Source organism: Hetaerina americana, unplaced genomic scaffold (genome assembly GCF_022747635.1).
Source record: "Hetaerina americana unplaced genomic scaffold, ioHetAmer1.1.p SCAF_4, whole genome shotgun sequence".
Classification (NCBI taxonomy): domain Eukaryota; kingdom Metazoa; phylum Arthropoda; class Insecta; order Odonata; family Calopterygidae; genus Hetaerina; species Hetaerina americana.
The window spans coordinates 18,831,363-18,859,155 of record NW_027286985.1 but is presented as its reverse complement, the minus strand read 5'-3'; the positions used below and the strand labels follow the sequence as shown (position 1 = coordinate 18,859,155).

At 39.9% G+C, this 27,793-nt stretch overlaps 1 protein-coding gene across 3 annotated transcripts in view; it reads right to left on the bottom strand.

The window, feature by feature from the left end:
- Window positions 1–27,793, bottom strand: part of LOC139691808 (serine/threonine-protein phosphatase 4 regulatory subunit 1-like) — a 130,610-nt gene that overhangs the window by 77,358 nt on the left and 25,459 nt on the right. For all 3 annotated transcript variants that reach the window (XR_011701691.1, XM_071589680.1, XM_071589678.1), the window contains exon 3: window positions 11,264–11,435. Coding sequence is in view for 2 of the 3 variants with exons in the window: in XM_071589680.1 (XP_071445781.1) it covers window positions 11,264–11,435 (172 nt within the window). In the remaining variant the exon portion in view is untranslated. The remainder of the gene's footprint in view (window positions 1–11,263; window positions 11,436–27,793) is intronic.

Below are 27,793 nucleotides of genomic sequence, written 5' to 3'. Positions count from 1 at the left end.
TTAGTGCCAGACGTCAACTTCATAAATTCTCTCTACTTTATCAAACTCAGAATATAAATACTACAAAACTTGTGGGAGTATTTCATAACACAAGACCAGGTTCATAAAACAAAAACACGAGGGAATAAAAAAGTTATACCGCAGCATCGAACGGTAATCAACAAAAACTCATTTGCTGTAAATGCATGCCACGAGTGGAACAAACTCAGTCCCGCCTTCAGGGAAGCTCCTTCAATTGCATCTTTTAAAGGAATTTAACATAAGACACTTCTATAATCACAACAGAATTGCAAGTAAACACTTCAAAAGCTCAGAGTCATATAATATTCACGTAACAATCAGTCAGAAATATCTACTTCACACAATAATCTTACTGTTAAAATCTCACCACTGGTGATGGGTCATAGTTAATTTTTTTTGTTATTTTTGACTTGTTTGCTTTCACTACATCATATGATATGCTATAATTTTTTAAAGAATTATTATTTAATCGTATTGTAGTAATATTTTTTCTTTCACTTTTTCTTTAATATTACTTACTTCTGTATCAATTATCTGTAATTTTATTTTAATTAATTTTTGTACACATTTATTTATGTATCAGTTCACCTTTTGTTTCTTCTATTTTTCGTGCATTGCTTTATTTTTATTTTATTGTTTTATTTAGTAAATTATAACATTAGCATGATCTATCTGTAGGTATTTCCAGGTTTTTCACACTCCCCTTCATATGAAGGGGGTTTTCCTACAGGGGTTTTTTTCCGTCAAGGATTCAAGTCTTATTCCTTACGTTTTTCCCACAACTGTGCACATCTTCCTACACTCTTTGTACTCATGCATATTCCTTGTAAACGTCTATCTTATCTAGTTTTTCAATATTATTTAGTACTCAAATGTTATTATATTTTTTTAGGATATATTTGAAGATGGGTTAGATTGAAGAAGGGAATGCCACTATCTAAATCTCGCCCGAATAAAGCCGAATCATTATTATTGCCACGGGGAAACGCAGTCAAACATTGGCTAACATGTAGGTAGTAACTAAATTCACGACCAATATGTTGGCATGCTTAGGATGACTACGCATCAGGTATGGAAATTTCATTTATGGCTTCTTTGTGGGCATTCAGTCAGAAATGACGTCAATGTACTAAGGAGGATGATAAACCACAGCGATTATCGCGACTTTCTGAAGCACAACTAATTAACAATCACCCTGCACCTGCCATGCCAGTAAATACATCAAGAAATTTTCATCAGTATTCAGAGTCTTCATCTTACCCTGGAATCACGAAGGCAGTTGACAAGGGGTTTAGGAACAGAGCTACTTTATGCACCGCTCTGTAAATCTTTTCCACTTCAAAATGTTTTTTAACTGCCGGGACGAGGACGTGTTGGGGGTGTAAGGTTACCAGCCAGTAATACTAATCGAATGCATTGACATTCTGTATAATTCAATTTTCGGAAAGTTCCAGTTGTCGTCCGCGATGCTTCCTACCTGCTGTAACGAAATACGCGAGGGGAAAAAAATTCCTTTTAACGACATTTTCGTGTCTTATTTCTCTGCGTCTCGCATATAAAAGTATTTTTGATTGGAATTATTCCATATGTGTTACTTTTAATGATTGGTATTTGCCGATTAGGTTATAATAATTCGTGCAACCTTAGTGCTTCCAGTTACTCCCAAACCAGGTTATCCAATAATAACGCGACACCTGCTCGCTCATAAAGATTAGCCACTCAACGGGCAGCTTCCCTCGGCATCTTGTTTTATTAGTCCACAGAAAGATCCCGAACCACGCATTCATTAAGCCCAACGTAAAAGAAATAACACTCTCACTACTCTCCCTAAATTTTACATTGGAATACATACTTCCCCACTAAATGTGCTTGATAAACCTAATTTTCTTTGAAGTAGTTCCGCATACGTTCCTAACATGCTAAGCCCAACGAGCCTATAGTTGTACAGATTTCTTTTCCCAAAATATTAATACTGCGTGTTTTTCAAGGTTAGATTGGGGATCCCACCCCTGACAACAACACTAATACATATTAATGAGATCACTAGAAAAAGCAATTCATTACTTATGTCTCGGCAAATGAGCGTAATATAAGGGAATAATCTGGCGTGGCTGGTTACTTAAAAATGTATTGCCATTGATGGAAAAGAGAAAAATAGGGTTCGATGACACCTCCCTGCGGGATACCAGGGACTAATACTATTCTCAAAAAGGAACTAATTCCGTCAAATTTTATTATTCGTTGTAGCTTAAGAAGGAAATCACCAATGCAGTTTCTTCTACGTCATCAATCATAATCATCATAGTATATGGTTCATTCGTCAAACACTTTTCTTTTAGTATATAATCATAGCATTTTCTTGTTTTCCTGATGCTCCACATTGCAAGGTAATGGCGAATGAATAAACTGCTCATGTTGGATCTTTAAGAAAAGCCTATCATTATTTACGAAATGGATGAAGTTAGGAGAAAATTCTCAAAAATTTTTATCTTAGGAAATTCGTCTTTGAATCTATTGAGATTAAACGGTATTAACGAGTAAAAAATCAATTAGGTATATCTATATTCCATAATCCTATGATCAAATGGTCAAGTGTTTGCTGACTAAAAATAAACCGAAAGTGAAGAGTGCATATGGATTTAAATTGATATAAAAATGGGAATCTCTTTCATATGGAATACTATTTAAGGAATTGAACAAATACAGACTATTCAGTTTGCAGTTAAAATTAGAAAAATTCCAATTAACTATATGCATGCTATTGCATAAAATGCGACGAGCTTATTCATCAATTCCCCTCAGTTCCCTCTACACTTCCCAATGCGTTTAAGCGCAGCGTAAACCGATTAGCAGAATGGAAAGTTCCATTTATTATAATATTCGGATGAGTTCACTACTAAGAAAAGGGCAAAACTGAATTGCCTAGAGAATGATTAGGAATCACTAGACATTAAACGCCTCCATAAAACAACATACGTTCATCAATCAAATTCCAAATTACCAAGAAAAGAAATATATATTTGAAGAAATATTTTCCGTCACCAAAAATATTGCATGAGATGGAATAAACCATTAAATTCGTAGAAAGAACGTATGGCAGAGATTATCTAATAAATCAAAATATGTACTCAACGAAGTCTGAAGATAGTACTCAAGAACACAAGTATCTCACAGTAAACAAACTCAAGTGGGCAAATTAACCTGAAATTGATTATACCATTCCTCCATACTTCTACACTAGAAGATACCTCTGTTGTATTTGCGATCTCGCAAATGATTTCCCAACGACTCAAGAAAAACTCTAGGTGAAGCAATATCAACAGCGGAAACTACTTGTCTATAGAGAATGCATAGCACCGTAGCCTGAGTGCACACAAGCGTTACTTATTAAATACATATTTAAATTACTCAAAAAATCGTCCAGGTAATGCAAAGCCTGATACAACGCTGACCTTAAAAACATAGCGAGAAATAAATCATTAAGAAGGTTAAATGCAACATTCTCAAGGAATAACAATTACTGAAGAAAATATACAAATGCAGATGGACAACGAGAAACAGCCGCAGAAAGCGCCATATTGAATAAATGTATATGTAAAGAGAGGTGAGTTTAAGGAATAACTCATTAGAAACCGAAAATAACGCTCCCTCAACCCAGGAATCGGATCGCTAATTACCTTCACGTTTAAACCCGCTACTAACTGCTCATTTTTTCGAACCCGAGCTACGATTTTTGTCTTGATTTGAATCTAAGAGAGTTTAGAGAGTGTTTGCCGGCCCCGGTGGCGGTGGGGTAACGTCTTCGTCTGCCAACCCTGAGTTCGCGGGTTAGATGCCCGCCTAGGTGGTTTTTCCTTCACCTTGGGTGTATGTAATTTTTAAATTGTTATATCAATATTCAAAGTCCGATGTAAAGGTCGAAGTGCTGTTTTCGGACTAATACAAAATAAATAAAAACGTAAATAAAATGCATAATTAGTATAAAATTATTAGTACTAAGATAAAATGCATTATACGAACTAATACGATTGCTTAGGTTTTACGGAGAAGCAAAGCCTCGACATTCTTCTGCATGGATTGTTTTAAAAATGAATTTTACATTCTTCAGATATTAGTTTAAGGTTGCCAAGACTGTATTATAACACGTTTCACCTTTGATTTGGGTTTTTCGAGTTGTGCATTAATAATTAGAGAATTCTATGTTTACTTAATCTATTACCAGGTTGCACATCCTGCCAACAATTCTAATTGAAGTCTTTTCAAAATTGGAAAAATGTTATCACTCAGAACACCTCAGGTAAATAATCTCAGAATAAAATTATCACGAAAGCAGTTTTTTGGGGCTATTCATGAAGACGTCGACAAAGACTCATATTACAACAGTTCAGGGGCTCTTTATGTTATCTGTTGGAGCCAATTCAATCATGCAAACACTTTCATCGCTCGCATCACGGCACCTCTTATTAATAGAACATGTTTACGCGAGAGTCGATGAATACGACCCGTCCACGTTCACTGCATAATCTTCGGCCAGAGGTAGCAGGCCTTTGACAACGACTGCGGGAGCGGATGGTGCCGCTAGATAAGCCGCCGTCCGACCAGGCAAAGCGTGTGCAGTAGGGGTCGACGGCTCCAAAACTGAAAAGGCCGAGGGAGACGTTGATTGAACATCGACGGGCAACGCACTTGCGATAAAATGCATTGACGTGCTTGCCAAGTTACAACATGCCGATGAGTTCAAACCTGACGGTGGGTCTTTCTTGGTTCGCATACAAAGCAGTCGGACACTGTCTTAATGGGGTTTCTTGGAACTAGAGCTGAAATAAAGGGTGTGTGTGATAACTTAGTATACTTCAGAAAATCAAGAGATAAAATGGAGCTTTGAAAAAAAGTTCTAGATTATTTCATATAGCTTTTTATTATTCAGGAATTTCATTTTGTAATCATTTCATGCCTATTGTGTTATCAATTACATAATGAGTCAACGATGAAGCGAATTTGGATACGTCCATTAAAATGTATTGCATACCTATAAAACCCCTAAAACGAAAGTAAACCAAAATGCATGCACTTCATATACGCATCAAAATCGGCGATTAAGCACAGAATTCGATTTATAATGAGATGTGAAAACACTCCAGGTTTTTAATATATTAAATATTGAACAAACCTCCATAACTGATATCAATTATCAAAAACACCAAAAAAAAAATGTTCCCAATTTAAATTTCACCTCAAGTAATATCCAAGGTCAACGAACGATTGCATCCACAGCATCCAACGTGGGCGATTACGAACTCTAGCAGGCATGTGTTAATCATGCCTACGGACTGAACTTTTTCCTCGGGAACATTTTTTTACACATTCCAGAGATTTATTTCCCATAAACTTACTTAATTTCGTATTTCATTAAATGACACATGTTCAATTGTTCCCGGCTCAACTTTGTGGAAATTCATGTTTATTAAATGATGATGACGCTTGAGCGTTGAAACTAGTTGTACGTGAATAAAGGACAGTGGAAAGATATATTGTATTCTTCATTTAATATAATTGACAAATGCACGAACGGAAAAAGGTTTCTTAGACTTCAAACAGTTCATCCGCAAAGCAGTACTTACAGTCGAATAGTACATAAATATAATGACTGCCCAACATTTTAACACCCGAGTTTATCCCAATATACTACCTTGATCAAAAAGTTCCCGGAATAACCACCGTGTGGCGCTCCCATCGTTCCGATTTGAGTTCTGTTTTTTTTGTTAAATTGGTACATCTGTTGTTGATATTCCCTTTAAATATTAGTGTCATAACTTGACATTTGCAAAAGTTACGTAGCCAAGAGTACATCTATCTCTGTGTGTGTTGGCGATTTTTTACAATTTCAGAAATGGATTTAAATTTGCAACAACGAACTTGTATTAAATTTTGCGTAAAAAACGGATTTAGTGGCGCACGGACGTTGGAAATGTTGGAAAAGTGTTTCGGCAACGATTCTCTAAAAAAAACGGTCGTTTACCAGTGGCACGAGCGGTTCAGAAGTGGTCGTGAGTCAATCGAAGATGATGAACGCAGTGGCAGACCATCGACATCGAAAGTCGGTGAAAAAATTGATAAAGTAAAAGAAATGTTGGTCAATAACCGCAAATTAACCATCAGAGAAATAGCGGAGGACTTGAACATTGCCTATGGATCCGCCCAAGACATTGTGGTTAATGATTTGGGTTTCCGTCGTGTAGCAGCAAAGTTGGTGCCGAAAGACCTCAATTTCATGCAAAAAAGAGACCGTGTTGACGTCGCAAAAGACATGATTTGCGAGGCTGAATCCGTTCCCACATTCATCAAAAGGATCATTACTGGAGACGAGACGTGGGTTTATGAGTACGACACGCAATCCAGACATCAGGCAAGTGAATGGCGTTCACCAAATGAGCCGAGACCAAAAAAACCACGTCGTTTTCAGTCAAAAAAGAAGGCAATGCTGACGGTTTTCATGGATTACAACGGTGTAGTGCATCATGAATTTTTGCCAGAAGGCCAGACAGTAAACAAAGAGTATTATTTGGGCGTTATGAGACGTTTGCGTGAAGCAATTCGCCGAAAGAGACCAGAAATGTGGGCAGAAAACTCGTGGATTTCGCACCATGATAACGCACCGTCGCACAGTGCTATCATTATTCGTAATTTTTTGACGAAAAATGCAACAAATACCATCCAACAGCCACCGAATTCACCTGATTTGGCTCCCTGTGACTTCTTTCTGTTCAATCGAGTTAAAAAACCATTACGGGGAACGCGTTTTAGCAGCCGAGAGGAAGTAATGGAAAAATCGCAGGAAGCACTGATGGACATACCGAAAACCGAATATAAAAAATGTTTCGAGGATTGGATCAAGCGCTGGCATAAGTGTGTTGCAGTCGATGGGGATTACTTTGAAGGGGACAATATAGATTTAGATGAATAAACTTGTATTTTTAATTTTCTGAATAAATTCCGGGAAATTTTTGATCAAGGTAGTATATTAAAATGATGAGATATTCGCCATTAGCCAGTGGATAAATTATACATACGTTCTATTTATAGTTTACGCAAACTAACGTCGAGAAAAATTGTTGCACGCTTTTCCTAGGGCGTATCCAATTATTATTGCGAGATAACGTTGAGCTACCGTTTCCAATGATATTTACGGATTCAAAAGAGAAACAATTCGTCCACCAGAAGTAAATTACCGTTTACCCTTAGCTCAACTGAAATTATTTCCTACCAGGAGTCGTGCTGGTACATACTATTTCCCAAGAATAATTTAATACGCTGAACTGGTTCCGTCGTAATACTCGATCCTAGTCCAAAATGCCCACAATGAGGTATGTCCTCCTAAATTTTCAAAAAGATTATTCACTTCGTTGAAACACAACACGACGTAAAATCTTCGGCGTATAATTAAATAATATGCCTAAGTATACGCACGAAGTAAACAACATATAGCAAACAACAAACAGCAAGCATATATTTAAATTTTGTCAGGGAATATATCAAGAAAGGCGGATAGAGAGAGAGAGAGAGATGTGAATTACACAACTTCCGAAATATTATAAATATTTAATTCAACGCAAAGGCCGTCAGAGCACTCATATCACCGAATTTCTTTTTTGATCGAGGACAATACCATATATGACCACAGATTGGGCGATAGAAAAACCTTTGAGGAATCTTCAATCGGTAATACTAGAGACGAATGGCGGCCGAAATTGATAATAGGATGCGCCAAACACTCATACGAGCAGATTTCATTAAATATAAGAGAGATGGAACGGCAACAATTTCCGATTCGTAAAAAAATCTAATTGACCTTGATGGCTACGAAGAATGCATAGTTCTATGCTTCCAGAATTTAACTCCGGAAATGTTAAAAAAAAACCTACACCTCGTTTCGGAGAACGTAGAGAGTTTCGAGAGAATGAAGCCACGAACCCGGGTACCACACCACAGGTTTTATTGATATTAAAAAATGCACGGAGCACTGTCGACACTTCAACTCAAAGCTAATGAAACCCAACTTCCCGACCGAAACGAAGATTACCAATGGCAAACGGAGACAAACGACAGGGACGAGTACGTAGGAGAGGACTAAACAGTGAAGACCAGTGAAGGACGCGAAATGCGAGAGGAACCCTGTTCGTTAACACACTTCACTCAGACTTCCGGCCGAGTTCCATCCCCCTAAAACGGATCCCTTCCCTTCAGTTCCTTGGGTCTCTCCATGTTCAAACCCTCGGTGCAGAGGGACCGATCCACCACCGAAAAACCCGACCTCAGGTCGGCTCCCTCTTCGCGGCTCTTTGGTAGGTTGGGGAGGAGGTGAGGGGGGAAGAAGGGTAGCTCCCTCTCCCCAACAGATGGGAGCCGATAACGGACGCCCCCAAAACACCTTTCTTCCCCCATTCCCTCCCTTCCGCTCTCCCTCTCTCTGCCATCCCCGAAAATGATGAAAACTGGTTTCCCCGGGAAATAGACGGGAATCGGGAGACAACGAGAGTCCAGAGCAGGGGGAGAGAGAGAGCAGCAAGAGGATCATGAGCTGTCCACAGCACCCGGAATGGAGCGGAGAGCGTGGAGGGTGTGCAGGGCGGGAGGCTTACCGAATCCGTGTCAGGAATGGGGCGGGACGGAGAAAAGGGTGAGCAAATGGGGGACTGAGACTCGAGAGAGGATGGAAATTACAGAGGGTGCAGAGGGAAAGGGGAGGGGGAGGCCCAAAGTTGACAACGCATGGGGTACCTGGGGCGAGGGGACGGGGGAGCACGCGGTTTTCAAGGGATTTCGGCGGGCGCGGAGGGGAATGGAAAAAGTTCTGCCCGGAGGATAGGGGGAGGAGTAGGGTTGCTGCTTGGGTTGGGGCCACCGGCGAGGGGACCGAGGATAGGGAGGGGAGCCGGCCCGTCGTGGGCCTGTCGGTCCGGTGGGTGGGTCCCACATCTGCCGGTCCGGGCCCTCTCACGGATGGACAAAAGCCGAAAAATCGGGGCGGCAACCACCGCAGTGAGGTGGTGGAAGGGGGCCGCGATGTGCTCAGGGGGCAGGGAGGAGAGCGAGGTGAAGGTGGGACGCGAACCAAAATGGGAGGTCCAGGTGGATGCAGGGCTCCAACAACTGATAAATGGCTTTTGTGTCCGAGGTCAGTGAATCACAGGGCATCAGAGTCCGCGAAGCTAGGAAAACGGCTAGCTCTTTGCCGCTCTCGCCAGGAGCCACTGCCCTTTCTAGTAACCGACATATAACATTAGCAATAACAAAGAGCTGATCATAGAAAATCCCACAGCCAATTACGAGTTACTCTGACAAGGTGATACCAAAAGGAAACTAAATACTGTAACGATCAAGATATTTAATAATCCATAGTTACTTCATATTGTAATTAGGGGAAATCAACAACACCTGGCAAGATGTTCGAGTTTTGAAAAAAATAGCAAATGGATCACAAAGTTACAACGAAAACTATCATCCCACTAACCACCATACAGCAGGACGACGAACACCTGAGGAAAAAGCAACGAATAGCACACGAGAAAATACCTCAAGAGTGAGACAAAATTCCACCAAACGAGCAAAAATACAAATTTTACTGCCCGGAATGGCTAAACGAAAGTATTAGAAGACTAAATAATAATTTGAAGTCCTCGTGCATGAATTTCATCTACTTTTTCCGATCAATTAACCTCTCACATTAAATGTAAAACAAAATTAAACTAAATTATTGGAAGATGACATCATCAAAACTATCTTCGCAAGATACTTCATTTAATTCCTAATAATTCCCAATACGAAAACGATTTATAACTTACGTTTCTAAGGCACAGAGTCAAATCGAATTGAAAGAAAAGAATACTCATTAATAGGGATAGCGCTATACTAAAATTCTAAGGGTAATTTTTTCGCAAACTCTCATTTCAGGTTTCCTTATATTTCAGTTAAATATTAAAAATTCTTTGATCTTCTAAAAAGACTGAGTTCTTGCATCTATACCAAGGGGGGCTGTGTATCCAGCTTTAAACAGGCGTTAGGATGCGAAAAAATTCATGACATCGATGATCAATCGCAGTAAATCTTAATTCCATTCCTTTTAACTAATAACTTCAACGTGAATGCAAGATTTTCTCTGAAAGTGAAAATATTATGGATTCCATAGGCAGAGTGTTGTTGCCATTTCAATATGCACATAGAGATACTGAATTTATAACAGTAGAAAAACAACGAGCGCGACAGGTGCCAATAGCATAACAGAATCGTGACCAGAACCTTTCGAATCTCGTTCAGTTATGAAGCACGGGGTACCCGAGACAAGTTACGGTAACGGTATTCTCGATCTAGCGTATCATATTTCCAATATGATATAATGCAAGTATAATGCAGGGATACACGATAGTCAATACACACTAGACCATAAGTCAGAAAGCATATTCTTCGAGCAGAGGGAATTATCGCGCAAGTTTGCTTTGGCAAAAGAGGTAGTACAGTGCAAATAACACAGTTTAGCAAAATAACCACTCACCCGTTTACAACCATTGAGTACGTTAACACACTGCGTACATATTAAGCATACATTTCCTTAAACGATAATTTGAACTCATCCTAGGGAAATGACGTGGCACATTATGAGTAACTTTTATTGACGACAGACCGAATATTTATCATGGTGGCCAAAGATTAAAGAAAGGGGTAGTGGCCAAGGTAAAAATTATATTTTTTTATACATTAGGAATATTAGCTTTCACTTTGAATGGTCAATTAGACTAAAACAAATAAATATGATGCCTACCTTCAGAGAGATAACAGACAACATCTAACGTATAGTAACTGCGGAGAAGCTATATGGCTGTCTTGAGGGAGTATGCCTATGGACTTATGATACCACACATTAATATTAACATATAAGCAATTATATAGCGTGGCAAACCTGACAGCGGTCCAGGCAGATCCAATGCGACTTCAAAAAGTTAATCAATTATATGAATGATCAACAACTAGGAATTTTTGTCATTGAGAATGGTTTCTCAGGCAAATTCGTTTGGGTTCAGTTCAAATTCAAAATGCGAACGAAATTGCAAGACACGCAAAACAAACAATAACTCACGCTGACAACCTGACGAAAAATCAGAAACATGACGATATCAAAGAAAAAACAAACAATTCCTCACTACCATGGGTCCATTTTTAAAACAAAGATTGACAAAACTCTACCAACCTGTTGACGGATTTGTGGTCAGCAATAAACTTCTCTAGGCGCTCCACCACAGTCAAGCTGTCGTTATAGTTAATGTCGGAGGGGTCTCTCTCGGGAGACCCACCGACAATAGTCTCCCCGTTTACGTCCATGAAGCTCATATGGAGTCTGCTATCACCCTCACCAAGGCCCACTGAAAAACAGGAATTAAATATTTTTGTTAGTCATACGCAATCAGCAAATACAATCATCATTCATCCTTTTATCCACTAAAAATGCTTTGATAAACAGAGCAAAGCGCAAATCATATTCTGATATTTTACTTATAATCGAAAATAAAATGAATTATCATCCATTACGTCCAGTCGAGATAAACCAGTGAAGCGCAGCGAAAACGTTAGCGAAGCCAATAGTAGTTTTACATATTTCAAAGACTTAGCATTGATATTGAAACATATACTTTGTTCACGGCGTTCCTGAATTACAAAATCAAATACATGAGTAATTGCGATACACACACATAGATTTCAACTAGGAATCCGACACAGAACAAATTAAAGATATTCTAATATGAGTATTTAAGGACAAGTAGTCAATTGGGGTCGGAAATTTCATTATAAAGTAAACGTTGAGCAATTTCATTTTATGTCAAATATATTCTCTAGCTGTAACATCTTTCCAGTAGAATGTAGCCTCTGCGCCCGTACTCCATGGCAGAAATAATGGTGGGATATCACCAACTCACTAAATCACTTAAATAGAGCGGCATAACGATACACGAGATACGCTTGCAACCTGAAAATTTTAACAGAATGATGATAATAATGTGTTAACTTGTTTGAATGCCTCTTTCGAAAACATAAATATCTTACCCATTACTAAAAAGCAAGAAAGACTCGTACTTTTCCACAGATTTATGGAAATCTGTGGAAAAGTACGAGTCTTTCTTGCTTTTTAGTAATGGATATCAAATACTTCCACGAAGTGAAGCCTGAAACAATAGAATATATAAATATCTTAATTTATTAATTACTGTCCACTGTTATTTGACATCTGTTTATTACTCCATTATACAGGGTTCGCCCGGAAAATAAGTGTACTGATACATATCTTAAGCTAATATTCCTCAAAATAGGACTTTTGTAAGTCGATACACTTGTTCCAGCGGCGTTCCCATTCCTGGAACGCTCCCGCGAAGGCATCATCGGGAACCTCTCGAAGACACGTCGTCACGGCCTCTTTGACGGCGTCCAAAGTCCCGTATCGCGTTCCTTTCAAACTCCTCTTTATCTTCGGGAACAGAAAGAAGTCCGGTGGTGCCAAGTCCGGGCTGTAGGGCGGGTGCGGCAGCGTTGCCACGCCGTGCTTGGCCAAGAAGTCCGACACGACAAGCGCGGTGTGAGACGGCGCATTGTCGTGATGCAGCCGCCAGATGTTTTTGATCGCTGGCCGGACGCGGGCGACTCGGGCACTATTGTTTTTGGCACATTACACTGCTCTGCTATCATCCGAACACTAAGACGACGATCAGAGTTCAGTACATCGCGAACTTTTCGCACATTTTCGTCGGTGAGTGTCGTTGATGGGCGTCCAGGCCGTGGTTCGTCGTCGACCTCTTCTCTGCCCTCCACGAACATCTTGTGCCACCGAAAGATCATGTTTCTGGACATGGCTGACTCCCCGTAAGCCTGGTTAATCATACCGACAGTTTCGGTAGACGATTTCCCAAGCTTTACCGCGAATTTGATGGAATAACGCTGCTCCAAAAACTTCGGCATCGCGTTCCGTGACGTGGGTCGAGCGTGGAGGTTCGCGTTAACAGAGCTTCTCACTACACCACAGCTCAGAGCCGACTGCCTTTTTCAGCGTCGCTTGCCAACATACCCCCCTCCAATCGCAGCCCGTCAGAGCGGTGCTGGGCGCGCCTGGAGCGGCGGGAAAAAATCAGTACACTTATTTTCCGGGCGAACCCTGTATGCCTATTTAAAATGCTTTACTTATTCTCTCTTCTCTTCAGCCTCGTATATGGCTTCCTTATGATTTATCTTCACCCCAGAAACTTCGATATCTTAACCAATTCTGTGAATACAATATTGTCCTGCTTTACTAAGGCTTCATAGACCAAGAACGTGATTGACTTCACAATCTCCCCATCCACTTCTTTCGCAATTCCCAACTTTTCACTGGCCAAACTCGCAAAATGTTCAGCATGCAATTTAAAAAATACACGTAGTAACGGGCAACAATTAGTAACCGCTCCACTTTACCATCGCTACTAACTCTCTAATTCGCTCATTCCTTTAGCAAGCAATTATTCATTACGATACTTTCTACATTGGCAATCGTATCCTTCGAACGCCTTCTCGAAATATGCGAAGCAAAAAACTATTTTACAAATTTGCAACTGCGCTTTTATACTTTCTACGTAAACACTGTCCTGCATAAACTCATTTCCGCCTAAAACGTCATCTGGCCTCACCTGTAATCATTTTGGGAGATCCAACTATTACTTTTATTGATGCGAGTTAAAACAGACTTGATCCTTCAATTATCACGCGCTGTTGTTATTTCGTTTAACATAATGGTCTACTAATAACCAAATTAGTCTATGAAAATTTCTAGAAATCTAAATAAACTAATTAACCCATATCGGCTTTCCTAATACTTATATCTATTTCTATCGGGCCATTACCTACCCCAACTGCATTGCGGTCTTCATTTTATCATCGATATATTACCCTAGCTAAAGTTATCCACAACGCATTCCCAAACTAAATGCATAAGCTTAACGCACAAATATACCTTTAAGTTCTTCGACATATTCTATCAACTTAGCCTGAATTTCTTTTCACGATCGTTTCATACATTTCCTTTGACATTCCTTACAGGTGAAATGCCGCGTTTAAGTTTTTAAGACGATTGCGTCATCGCTTTCTCTCCATCTGCAATCTTTTCATGCCGTACCATAAAACACATTTTCTTCAGACCAATAATTAGTTTCAAGCATATTTACCATTACTTATTCCCTCTCTACTCCGTGTTCACATTCATTTTATTCTCCATTCCACCTTCCTAAATACTTCAAGTAACCCGTGTCCCAATTCTTCAATGTACACGTAGCATTCCTAATATTTCACCCTATGGTTACATTTTCCTTGAAACGATTTTCCCACCTTCTAGTAAACCATTATCTCCACATCGGATTCAAATAAACGACCATGCCAATCCTTCAACTTTGTTCCAGTTAAGGCCTTAATTATTCACTTTCGGAAATCCATTCCTATTTTAGCTATCTTATTCTTGCCCAAGTTCATAAGCACGAAATTATCATCCGAACCAGTAACCACTCCGTAAAAAAAGGAGAATGGATGGCGTCCTTCCTAAATCTATGCCTTAGCATAATTTAATTTAATTGACAACGTCCTCTTTCTCACGCCCTTTCCTACGTCGATTTACGTTAGCCACCCACGTCTACTTTAATAGTATTATTCATTTTCCCATTCCAAAAAGCACTACATCACCCCTCCACTAAATTTAGCTAGAAGGGTATTGTAAAATAATTTTCGGAAGTTTATTAATATTCCGCCGACTGATATCGGCAAATGCTCCAAGAAAAATTAAATAAGACTAAGGCGATTTTTTTCCCTATAAATTTATTCAAGAGTTATCGACATTGTGGAATTTTATCACATTTTCTTCTTGCTTTGTAATTCCATAGAATGAAAGCCGTTAAGTTTAATTTAAATTCATGTTTTCAAAAGTCTAGATTCCAAAATAATAGGCAAAGACAGATCTAAGGAGTTAGATGGACGAGTGCGCAAAGAGTAGTGTGACCGTAGGCGAAACATATGTATGTACATAAGGAAAAGGACATCCTCTTAGTGAAATTGGCCGAAAGGTTGTCAAAAAACCACTGATTGACGGTAAATTAGGAATCCTAACCACGTTTTAATGTAGCAAACCATATAAAGGTCCTATCCTTGGGAAAACATGGGGGAAACTCATTATAATTTACTTATTGCGGCGGAGCTTTTCATACACCACACAACATAACAGATCGAATGCCAATACAAGCATGTTAAGGAGATGGATTAAAGGATGATGTCAGTATTAAGCACAAAACACACCTGGGTCGTGTTTCATTACTTCTGAAAATTTAAAGTTCTTAATGACGTAAACACATTACCGCGCATATTACAATTTTACAGTGTGTGCTGTATATTTAATCATTGCTATAATAAAATTGTGCAGGGATAGTTAATCATTCGTGAAGTAAAAATAATGTTTCCATGTGTTAAACTACAAGGCTAAACCTAGTTGAATTCATTCGTATCCTCAACTTCTAATGCTAATATTATCTTCAAATTTTAAAATACGTCACCATGTTGGTTGGCTTTGTGGCTACTATCCCTAAAATCCTAAGTATAACATCTATGGATATCATGATAACCCTAGCCAGAGAATCACTTCTTTGGAACTGATGGATGAAAATAGGACGATGAAAGTGATGCCGATTAAAAAAAATTAAGCAAAATGATCAATATCAAAACGCCACGAATAATTTATAAGTGGAATATATTCCATTAAGTCCAGTAAATCATATACATTCCAGTTAAGTATCCATACTGTATCCAAGCCTGTCACTGACTACGTTGCCAAAATTATCAATACGAATTCTATGAAATCATTCAAATAAAAAAACGTCAACAGCAAAACCACGCGAACTCACATTGCACATTCAACTAATAGACAATAGTATGATGGCACAGTTCAGTTCAAGGTGATTTTTCAGTAAATGACAGTGAACTCCTTGATCAGAAGCCAGGAGCAGGTCCTTACATAAGACCAAACGAATACGAGAACTCGTAATCTCAGACATTCTTACAACATTTGTATCAATGGTCAAAATGACATAAAGAATGATATTTGCCAATTAATTGCGAAAGTGAAAATTAAATAATCTACACTGACTTTGGGGCTGGCCGTTCAGCCATTTACTGACAAAAAAATCCAACACACAGGATGGCGACGTGATCTACAAAATTTACTAGTTGTAAATACGAAGCGAGTAACATGCAAACAATACTGCGATGACACGGAACAAACGTCCGCATTGAATCCAGAGAGCCGCAATTTCCAGATAATAAAATAGGATATCCAAATATATATCCATATGCCAAGTAAAGAGATCAAGTATTCGGTTTGCGAGTGTTCATAACGGAGAAAACAAGATGGTAATAAGGATCTTCGTTGTTCCGAAGAGGGGAGTTTCATATTGGTTCAGTTATCCAGATTAGCGAATTCACATGCCAAAGGGTGTATTAGGTGAGTTTACCCTCACCAATTAAAAATCAACGCTCTGGTTGATACTGGGGTAGATGTGTACGCGAACTATGAAGGGGGAAGAGTACCTCACGTTTTATTTCGAGGCACTGAATTGTTTTCTTTCCCGATTCCATAATCTGCTGACTTTAGGGAGCGGTCTCAATTCATCGGTGTTACACTATAAGGAAACACGAGCGGTCTGCTTAATGCTCTATAAATCCTAGCCTGGCCGACCCTCTTAGTGGATGGATGGCCCAGTTAATCCGATGGCTCTGTAACATTTGTTTGTACGACCAACAATAGTTCAAAATATAGCAGACGCCGTCTGAGCTTTACCTAATTTTTTTAATTAGCATTTTTTTTCCGATGGGTCCCAAAGGCTTTCGGATACCCAACACATGACCTAACGTATGTGAATGAAATAAAACCTCTGGTTTACTTTTACATTTCATACATTGTCCAGGACTAACGGTCGCTAATTTTTTTAAAGCGTTTCATTTGTATTGGGATCACGCATATGCGTATTTCATATTTCACATGTGGATGGATTAAGAGCGGAAACAAATTCCTTGTAAGTTTTGAAGGTATAAGGTTCCTTTCCAAGAAACTGCGGGAAATTCCGCAACAGCAATTTTTAACGGAGTCATCCGCTAATATTAATTTCAATGCAAAAATTTCAGAGGGTAAAAATCATTCGCCTAGACCAAGATCCTGGTCAAGGCGAATGATTTTTACACTCAGAAATTTTTGCATTATAAAGTTCCTCGTTAATTTATCTGTCCCATCTGGCGATTAGTTCATAAAATTACGACTGACTTTTTCCGATAGTTTCTCGCAAGTTAACAAATTCATTTCACAGAATATTTTGATACCAATTCTGCAAAAGGAAAACAAAGCAGTTGCACAGACTAATCTCACATGTTCTAATTAAGGTGCAGTATGTAAATTACCCATTTATCCTTATGACAATAGCATTTTTATAAATAGTATGCCTTCTATAACTATTCCTGGAATCTTATGTACTCTAGTGAACGACTAAAACTTGGGCACTACCATGCATTACAATATCTTCTGCTACAGCACATCATAGTTTCCACCTCTCTTCCTTATCCGTCAAAAATGGCGATTCTCTCACCCCATCTTGTCAACTACCCCTTCTACTTGAACATAATTTCGTTAAATCTTTCTGAATGCCATCACCATAAATTTTTTTTAATGCTCCCACAGTCAGTTACGCGGTCAACAAAGAATATAATGCTAATAAGAGGCATAGCCATAGTGATAAATGAACTATTTAACAATCATTGTAGCTGCAGAAGTTCTGCCATACCACATAACATCAATGCTCCGGTCGTAATGAATTTCACAACCGCACGTCTTCCTATGGAGATAAATACTTTACAAATTGAAAATCTCGCTTCTAAATAAAACCAAACTCGATCAACAAATTTTTAATTTATCCAATTAACTTGTTTCTTTTGATACATTAACGGTACATTTTCACAATAAAGAATCAAAATGTATTCACGAACAAAATACAATAATTTCATATTAAAAGCGTAATTTATGGAGAAAATTAATTCCCAAAATTTGGTACTCTTTTAAAGTGAAAATAAGCAATATCTAAGGTCGTGTAATCTAAATAATATTATGAAAGAGTACACTAAAATGATTCCTATATCCTGGATGAAATCCTAAAGCACAGAACGTCGTAATGTAAACAAAACCGTCACATTCATGTCAGGAGTCAAAATTTTGAGTCATTATTAGTACTCTGTTATGAATGGACTTGTAAAATGAAGTGACATTTTTTAAGTGGCATATTAGAAACCTGAGGCAATAACCGCCGACTTCAGGGGGAAACGGATATTTATGAGTGAGCTCACTTCGACTTGTGTTGTCGTGACGATTACCCTTCAGTAAGCTGAAGAGGGCTACTTTGTGGCCGAAATACGCGTATTCGTATTCACCTTTCTTATCATCTCCTTTTTACCTCTTACCCCTTCTTGACTTGTGGCGCTAGCCAACTAATGTCATTTGTACTTTGTTTAGAAAGGTAAACTGATTACGGCTATTGGAGTATTACATTCATTCAATGAACATTCATTTAATTAATCTTACCTAACTATTTGACGTAGATTCGCGCAGAATATTAGTTAATAAAAACATAATATTTACATCATGAGTCGTGGGTGCCAATCCCAACTTTGCAGTTAAATACCACGAAAGTAGTCAAAAATCAAACACGTGGCATGCTTAGGTTACTTTTAAGCGATTTGGCCACCCTATAAAAAAATGTTAACTGATTTGACCATTAAATGCAAATTATTAATGCCTCGCGTTCACCCTATTTCCTCGAGGAAGCGAACAATTACCGAGACATTGGTATTCATGCATGCAGTTAAGCTGCTAAGCAGGGGAAAAGCGAGTTCAAACATTTGTCGTAGTTCAGAGCGATGAAACCCACATTTACCTATTTCTGAGAACGATAAAAGCTAAGAGAGGCGCGCGGAAGTGTATTCTACTTTATCATCTTTTCGGAGAAATCGGTGATGCTAGGCATTCTAAAACGAAACACCAATGTAACTGAAAAAACCCGGTTTCGACTATGACTCAAAATGCTTTGCTCGCCCCGCCGAAGGGACAACGTAGGATGAGGAGGGACGTCAGGAGGCGGATAAGGGCGAGGGCCGCCCAACCCTGAACGTATAACTATCGATTTTCGGCTTCCTTTCGTCGACACTTACCCTGGGACAAGCGAGGGAATTCGAAATGACGAGGGAGCCATACTTCCTGGTGCTCAACTGCGCCAAACTGGCGCCTCCAGTCAATCGGCGCCTATCTCCTCTCCGTCCCCTCAAGATGCACAAGCAACACGGCCCGCGAGCGTCGTAACGCCTCGAAAGGAGGACGAAAACTAGTTTCATTACACCGACGGAAGAAATGACGAGAAAGGAATGTGGAATGGGCCCACCCGAAAGCGGACATGAGAGAAACCCAAAAGAAAAGACCCAAGATTAATCAGAGTGCACCAATACTGAAGAAGAGGCTGTGCATTAGTGAGTACGTTTTGAATGCATACTTTAAGGAAGCTCTTTCGAATCACATGCAAGAGCAATTTCGGGCGGGCGCGACCCGTACGTCAAAATGAGGAAAAGTTGGCTGCGTCAAGAAAAGTTTCACTCAAGAAGAGGAAGAGACTACTCTAAAACGCATCCGATGAACTAAAATGCTAAATCAAACGTTAAGAGATCACATATGGATCGGTAACCACTCCGAAATGAAAATCCGAATAGGAGAAAGCTGTAGCGAAGCATGTACTAGAGATGTAGCATAATATTCAAAACATCATTCTCGGAGAGAAAAACGAAGGAGTGAGGAGGGTGACGATCTTTACTGGACCAACTGCCCTGAAATAGGGTTCTGAAATCTCCGAAAAAAAAGCGGATGAATTCCTTCCGAACCGTGCCCCGCACGCGCCATGGAGGATTTGAATGCAGCATCTTCAGAGTGAGAAGGCACACCCCCTCCCCCGTAAGGATCAATAGCGACTACTACTGCTACCATCAAGAACAGCAGCACACCACCCCCGATATTCTCGGGCAAAAGGACGGACCTCTCTACTCCTAACAACCCCTCCCTACCGCCCACTCATCCTCCTCCCTACACCCAAACCACCCCTCACCTCCCCTCCAGCTATTTCACCCCCTTCCTCTACGCCCCGCCTCTCCCTTTTCCAGCCACACTCCCATCGACCACGCCCCTCTCTGCAGTGCGTAGTCTCCTCAGCGAGGCGTCATATTGCCCCCTACATCCCTTCTGCCCCCCCTTTCCCCCAACGTACCCCACACTTCCCTCTCTCACTCCTACCGTGCATCGCCGGGACACCTGTCCACCGCCGCACACGCGAAGAATCGCGGGATACCCCTCCCCCTTACACTCGCATCCCGGAGTCCATCGCCCTCGCGCCATTACGTTCCGTGAAGCAGCACTCCTCTCCGCAGGACCCCCCCCCATCACGATCCCCTCATGACATCGAATGAACTCGTCCAATGTTGACGTTTCGCTTTCGTTCTCCCTATCTGCCAACCCCTTCATTCCAACCCTATTCATTGAAAGCAATGGGAGTGTTAAAAGTCCTTCATATGTACCTACATTCGCCAGTAGCTCTCTCTAACCCCTTCGTCTAAGACCCTTAACACCTATTTTTGAAATCATGTGCAGTCAAAAAGTACGTACCTACGTTCATTGCTTGCGAGCAGGGGGAACGGAAGTTGGAAATCGAAATACAATTAGAGACATGGCAGATCAACATCGGCCATATTACTGCGCCATTCCGAAATGTTAACGAGTTACGCGGGAAATGCCCAAGAAAAAGAATATTTATTTCGCGAGAGAAAGAGTTAGAAGCTAAATTGCACGTATTCAAGCACAAACTTAATAAAAGGGTGAGCTTTGGGAATACGATTACATACCCCGAAAATGAAGACGTTACGGGAAAATATACAGAGCCACATCCATGGCTCATCAATCGGTTGTGCATGTATACAATCAAAGGAGTAATGGATTTCGTATATTACCATCAGTGTCCTTTCTGCATTTACGGGCCCAACTAACTTCGATTAAAACAACATTGTATTTGGCGTGCTAATTGACCGCTGAAGATTTTACCATTCAGCGGCACTAACGCCGAAGCGGATTAGAAGCCCGTTCACCAGGTCGCTAAATCGCGGAAGTTTACAATAAAATAATTTTAATTAAAGTGAACCGTGGACCCAGTTCAACTCTAGCGCAACTATTTACTCCCGTAGCATTTACCCGTCCATGACAATATCCATTTTAGAAGGCAATGCATGGGAATCACCTAACAGCCTGACCAACTACGACATTTACAACAGTGAAGACCAATTATAAAAAATTGAATTGATTACTTTCATTTAACTTTTTCGCTCAGTAATATACCACAGGAAATGTATATGATGGCGAACAGGGATAGCAAAACCCTTTAAAAATCGGCTACCAAGGTTTGTCAGCATAATATGATCTCGGGGGGGGGGGGGGGGGTGTCATATGGTGACGGTGTGCCGTCAACAGCCAACCAGCGGCCAGCTTCCATTGAAGTTTAAAGCCACATAAAGGTGAAGTCTTCTTGCCAACACTGGAGGTGGCGCTGATTTACAGGAGACCACGCCCTCTTAAGAGCTCCATAGGACAGCCTAAGAGCAAATGCACATTACAGACCCTTAATACAAGGATAGGAATTGTTTTCCACTAACTTGATGCACCAGCAAACTGCATTAATTACAGAAAATTTTATTGAGAACAGGATGTAAACAGTAAATAATCGAATTAATTGCGGCTAGATCAGGTGTAACATAAAGGTCATGTTCTTCGGCATATGATCGCCGTGAAGAGTCATGGCTCATTGTTAGAAAAACGATGGTTCGGAAACTCGATTCATACTTTAACCAGTCTATGCTTCAAAAATTGTTCACAGTCATGCTTTATGGAAATACTTTTGAAATAAGGATTTTTAATTCCACGCATTACAGTTGAATTTCAGCCGCCGTTGAGGCATATCCACATAACTGCAAATATACATCAGACTAACATAGTTTGTTTAGTAAATATCTTGTGAAACCTCCCTCGTATCAACTTACAACCAAATTTGATATTCTGGTGTTCACCACTCGACTTTATGATAGTCCATCCAAAACGAGAAAGTTAAGCAGAAAACTTGAAATCAGCAGATTCCGTCAAATAGGCATTCCCAGGTCATTAAGGTAGGTAATATTTTTAAAGAGGGATTAATATTTTGCCAAATCAGTAGAACAAAAGACCATTGAAATAACTTCGCGAGAGTCAAACCCACCAGTCACAAACCCCAAAATACTTCTCTACGCTCAACCATCACCTACGCATTGCACGGTAAATGCTAACCAATAACGGAGGCGATACGATTTTCACCGTAATTTTGAAGCCTCGCAATGGGAAATGGTAGCAAATGAACGCGTAATAAAGTGGACAGTAGTCGGAGCGGACTGAAAGAAGGTAAAAAAGACGGTAAAACGGATTTAAAAACAAAGAAGAAAATAGGGAAAGAACGTCCTTCATCTCGGGCATCGCCGTCCCCATCCTCCCCTCCCCCACAACCGACGTACGCGCACGAGCACTCGAGTGCACGAGGTATGGTGCGCGCTGCCGTTATCGGGGAGGTGACTCGAATGGAAGGGGGACGAATGGAGCGGAGGGGGAGTGGCGAGGCGTAGGGAGGTTGGAAGGCGAGAGGAAGAGGTGCGAAGGCAAAAGAGGAAGTAAAAAATACTCTAAAAAAGATGAAAAACTGTGGTGGCCGTCAATCGAGGAGAGGGTAGCAAACTGCATGAATGAAAAACCTAAAAAGCAAACGAGGCGGTTGGGATGAAAAGCTCGGGGCGGGAGTTTCGGAACATCGAGTCGGGAGTTCTTCAGCCGAGTAATGATTAGTCACATGCACGGGAATGCGCTTTGCTCCCACAGCAAGGCTTACGGGAAAGGGAGTGAAACTCGAGATGAATGCACGAGAGAAACGAAAAGTGAAAGGTGAACTTCCGAAGATGAAGCGAGGTGAAGGAAAGAGAAATTAGCCATTGGATGCTGGAATCTGAATGACTGTATTCAAGACTACAAACAAACCTAGGTATCCAATCCCCCCACGCGGACCATCAATCTTCTTCGCTATTTTCAAGAGCATCTAGACAGTATAACAGAATGAACATGTTATCACAAGCCCTAGCAATAAAACATCAATGACTTTATAAACGGGTTATATCGACCTAAGAATAGCGAAATATTGAGGAAGGATTGGGAACGCGGCACGACAGCATTTTTTATTCTCATCACTATCTTAAGACCCCTTCCACTTCAAATTTTATTAAAAACGACATATTTTTAATGTATTTTCTTAATTGCCAATGACTTGGTCATGATTAATCTAAATAAATTTACGAATAGGGAAGCACATCCATTTTGACAATAATGCCATTTGTTCTTTCCCATTTTATTAGCCCACTACACATAAAATTTCTAGTAATGCGTACATTTGCAGGATTCCGAAAAACTGCCATAGTTAGGGTACTAATGGGGGGCTTATGGAAATTTACAGAAAACCCTCGTCAAATGCTATTTTAGCAGCAGAAGCTTATTTTCATCCTAGCAAAATTACAGCAAGGGGAATATTTTCCAAGGATTTATGATTTAACGTTTTGTAAAGGACGTTTCCTCCTACCTATTACTGATAATATTAGAGAATATGTACTGTCGAATGGATTCAACATTTCGAAAATTACATATTCTTATTTGATAAATAAATTATTTTTTACTACAGTTTGTCGAATTCATGATTCGTATCCGCTTTTTCTGCGGAAGAGAACAGGAGTGCTGCAATCAAATCAAAACCCGGAAGCTCAATAATGAATAATGCCAAAATAAAACTAAGTAAATCCACATGAAAATAAACTTTAGAGCCAGCATTAGTTTATTTTTATGTGGATTCACATAGTTTTACTTTGACACTATTTATAATGAAACAATTCCACTCTAAGTTTAAATATCTCATAAATGATACCAGTCCTACATCTACAGCTTTAGTCACATCCCATTGGTACCTGCACAATTAGCATGTTTGGCTTAACGGTGATTTTCCATCTTTTGAAATCGTCCCCAATCAAAATAAATGCATAAATATGGAGCGATGGGATTATTTTAGCATAGAATACGGAATAATTCGAGGAGAAGTCATCTTTACCTTGAAATTTCCAGCTACGGAAATGAAACTATGAAATCGTCTTCTTATTTCAATCAGGAGGCATACATTTGTTTAGTCCAATAGAAATATTTATTCTTTCTCATCGCAGTGTTTCTCCGGATAAGGCAGTTTGCTTTCAACACACCACCTTGCCCGGTCGACCTATGGCAGGATATCTTCATGCGCGGTAATTATGTCTGCCTAGAAAGTTTTTCTAGCACTAAAATTCCATTTCCTATTAAGATCTCTTGCTTGAAGATATTAAGACCCACGAATACTACAGAAAGGTATGCTTCAGAACGAAAATTTAGAAAAGTGAACCGCGAAGGGGAAGCGTGATGACCCAGTCTAAATAGGTCTCGCTAAAGATCGGAAGTCCCAAGTTAAAAACCGAATCGCCTCTGGCCACTCACAGCTTCCACCAAGCTGTGTGATTTCCAGATACCAGGCATTCCTAGGAAACCACAGCCGCCACGGAAAGAAACTGGCACCCCTACCTCGATGTGTGAACTTCTCACGCCGAACATTTTCTAGGCCAACATATAAAGAGATGTTTTTGCTGTTTTTGAGTAACTATACATACTTGATTCTGGGACCCCTAAATCACCTCAGTAACACGTAAACAAAAAATTAATCTACATTCGAATTGGCTTAGTGGGAAACTACATTCAGTTCTATTCGCCAGAAACGTTACGTCACTGCAAAGCAATTTTTGTGGATGGACACGCGGCTAGGGTGCAGACACACAGGTATTTCCAGAATGAGCAATATTCGGATATTTCGACGGTGAATTCTAATGAAGCCAAATTTATGATGATTCTAAGAATGTAAGTCACAAACAGGTTAAGATGTCATCAGGTCGGGTTCCGGAGTTGGATAATGCTGACTCCAGCGCCAATGAAACCGTAGTACATCGAGATAGCACAACATGCGAGTAACCAGAAAACCCTGTGTTATCTATACACCACCGAGCAAGCTTTCGTCACACAGGCATTGTTTATTTATTAAACAACACAGCCAAAAACGGTACACAGCATCTTTCGACTTGCCGGGCCGATACTCAGATCACTTGAGCTATCGAGGAAACGTAATTTACACTGAGATCTGCGGGGGCTTTATGCCACCAAGTAACCCGATTCTTTGGCCAAGAGATGGCGTCAAGGGGCTGTTTAACCCACCAAAGGGCACGGAAGAGGGAAGGACAGTAGGTAAACAATCAAACAAATTCATAAAGGATAGGAACAGTGCGTTTCGTGGCACGCATAGCCAGAAGAAAGATACGAGCAACATTGGCCAAATACACAACTACAATTGACGCCATATCTTGCGAAGACCAGCAACGCGACGATTCCCCAACTCCTTTCCAGTCCCGACTTGGCATTAGCAAACTATTTCCTACTCCCAACAGTGAAATCTTCCCTCAGAGGACACCACCATGGGGCCCTAAGTGCCGACAAAGAACTTTTACGCGTACTCCTAGGGACCTTCTGGAATCCACCTACCAGGGAGCCTTCAAGTCGTGTAAAAGTCGATGGCAAAGGTGTGTCGATGCGAAAGGGAGGTGCTTTGAAAAAAATTGATGAATTGTAGCAATATCTGAAATAATTCCATTTTTCCGAAAAATGTCCCGATACTTTTTATACAAACCTTAAAGATATGCACAAATAAGATATTTTTAATACAACATGTGATAATTAGACCCTACAGAGATTGAGACGAAGTCCGTCAGAAAAATATGCAGTCAAACTTGCACAGAATCCTAGTTATATACGGCACATCGAGTACAGATAAATGGAGCGCTTCGCGAAGGTTCACAGATGACGCAGCATTTCGCCAAGTGAGTTCTAAATAGTGACTGGCTGAAGCAATGTCTACTGACAATTATCCTATTTTACGGATTAAAATGCAGTTGAAAAGCTAGTCACTTAATGACACAACTCATCCGCTGATGCACGGGAGCATCAAGATTTATGGTTCAATTTGTGTGCTTAAATTATTTTCCTTAGCTTATTTTGATTTGGTGATCAGTGTTCTTTCGCAGTGAATAATTAATACAAGGTTAAGCTGAAGATCACTAAAATGATGGGATAAGGACATGTTAATGATAGTTAAATTGCATTTGAAATAGAATAACTCAAAAAATGTAAACCTAAGTTATAAAAGTTAAGTTTACATTTCTTATAAAATATTCGCCAAAATTGATGGCGCCACGCCACAGGATTAGATGAACGCTTACACACGTACACATATATTATTCACAAACCCTCACCTGTGTCGGACTCTGGTAGAAGTTCAGTTAGTCTAGAATCGACACAAGATAACCCTTGCGGCAGGGTGGAAACCTGGCTAAGGCTGCGATCTGTACGATGTTTTCTTAAAAAAATTGAATTTACGTCCAATGACAGAAATAGATCAAACCAAAAGTTGTGGCAAATTAATGGAGACCTATATGAACGCTTTATAAATTACAAGATCATCCACCAATCGACACGAAACTATGAACACGAACTAATGGATAGATGTATGGTCTTCTTCATTTTGGGGCGAGATTGCGACTGTGGAGTCTCTTCTACCACCTAACCCCTGAAAATGTATAACGAAGATGAGAAATGAGGATAAATATGACACAAGCCCATTCCACTAGGGCGTGGAATTTGCTAGCCCTGTCATGGTAGAGAATTCTGACAATGATTACAAAAAGGATGATAAGGAAAAAATCTTTTGGGCAAAAATAAAAAGCAAGAATAAGGCCTAATTAGGACCCATAACATAGCACATATTGAAACTGATCTTAACTTACGTGCATATGGTGTACTGTCATGTACCACTTCAATAAGGTATAATATATTCAATACATATATCTTTTCCATTACGGCTCTATTAGTCTGGATCCGAAAACTACGAGAAAAAATCTTATTACTGACTACACCTCTCTAGTATAGATTATACTGTCAGCATTCAATGGTGCAAGTAAAAGTTTTACGAATATGTGGAGTAAAATATTTTTTATGAGACTTTTCAATGAATAATGTGCAAGCTGAATTATGTTGCACACTCTCTCTCTCGATTTAAATGAGGTGGGAGCATCGTAAATTAATTAATTGTACAAATTAAACGTAAGGTGCTTTTGTTCCCAGGAAGATGAAAATTACCTAGGAGACTTGAGACTTGTACCATGATTCACCACGCTTTTCTAAGAGATCGAAGGACATTCAATTCCTAGCGTCGCATCGATACAAAGAAGGTCAATTCAGAATCATTATACCGGGGAAAAAATACTGATGTTACTACGACTTCGAGTACGATATAAGAGTACAAAATATGCGGCACCAAATTTGCAGCAGCGGCTTTTCACATAGTACGCAGAAAAAGCTGAAGGTACAGTTAAAAATATAAACCTTCGAGTATTTGAGATCCCTCCACAAGATTGCTTGGCTAAA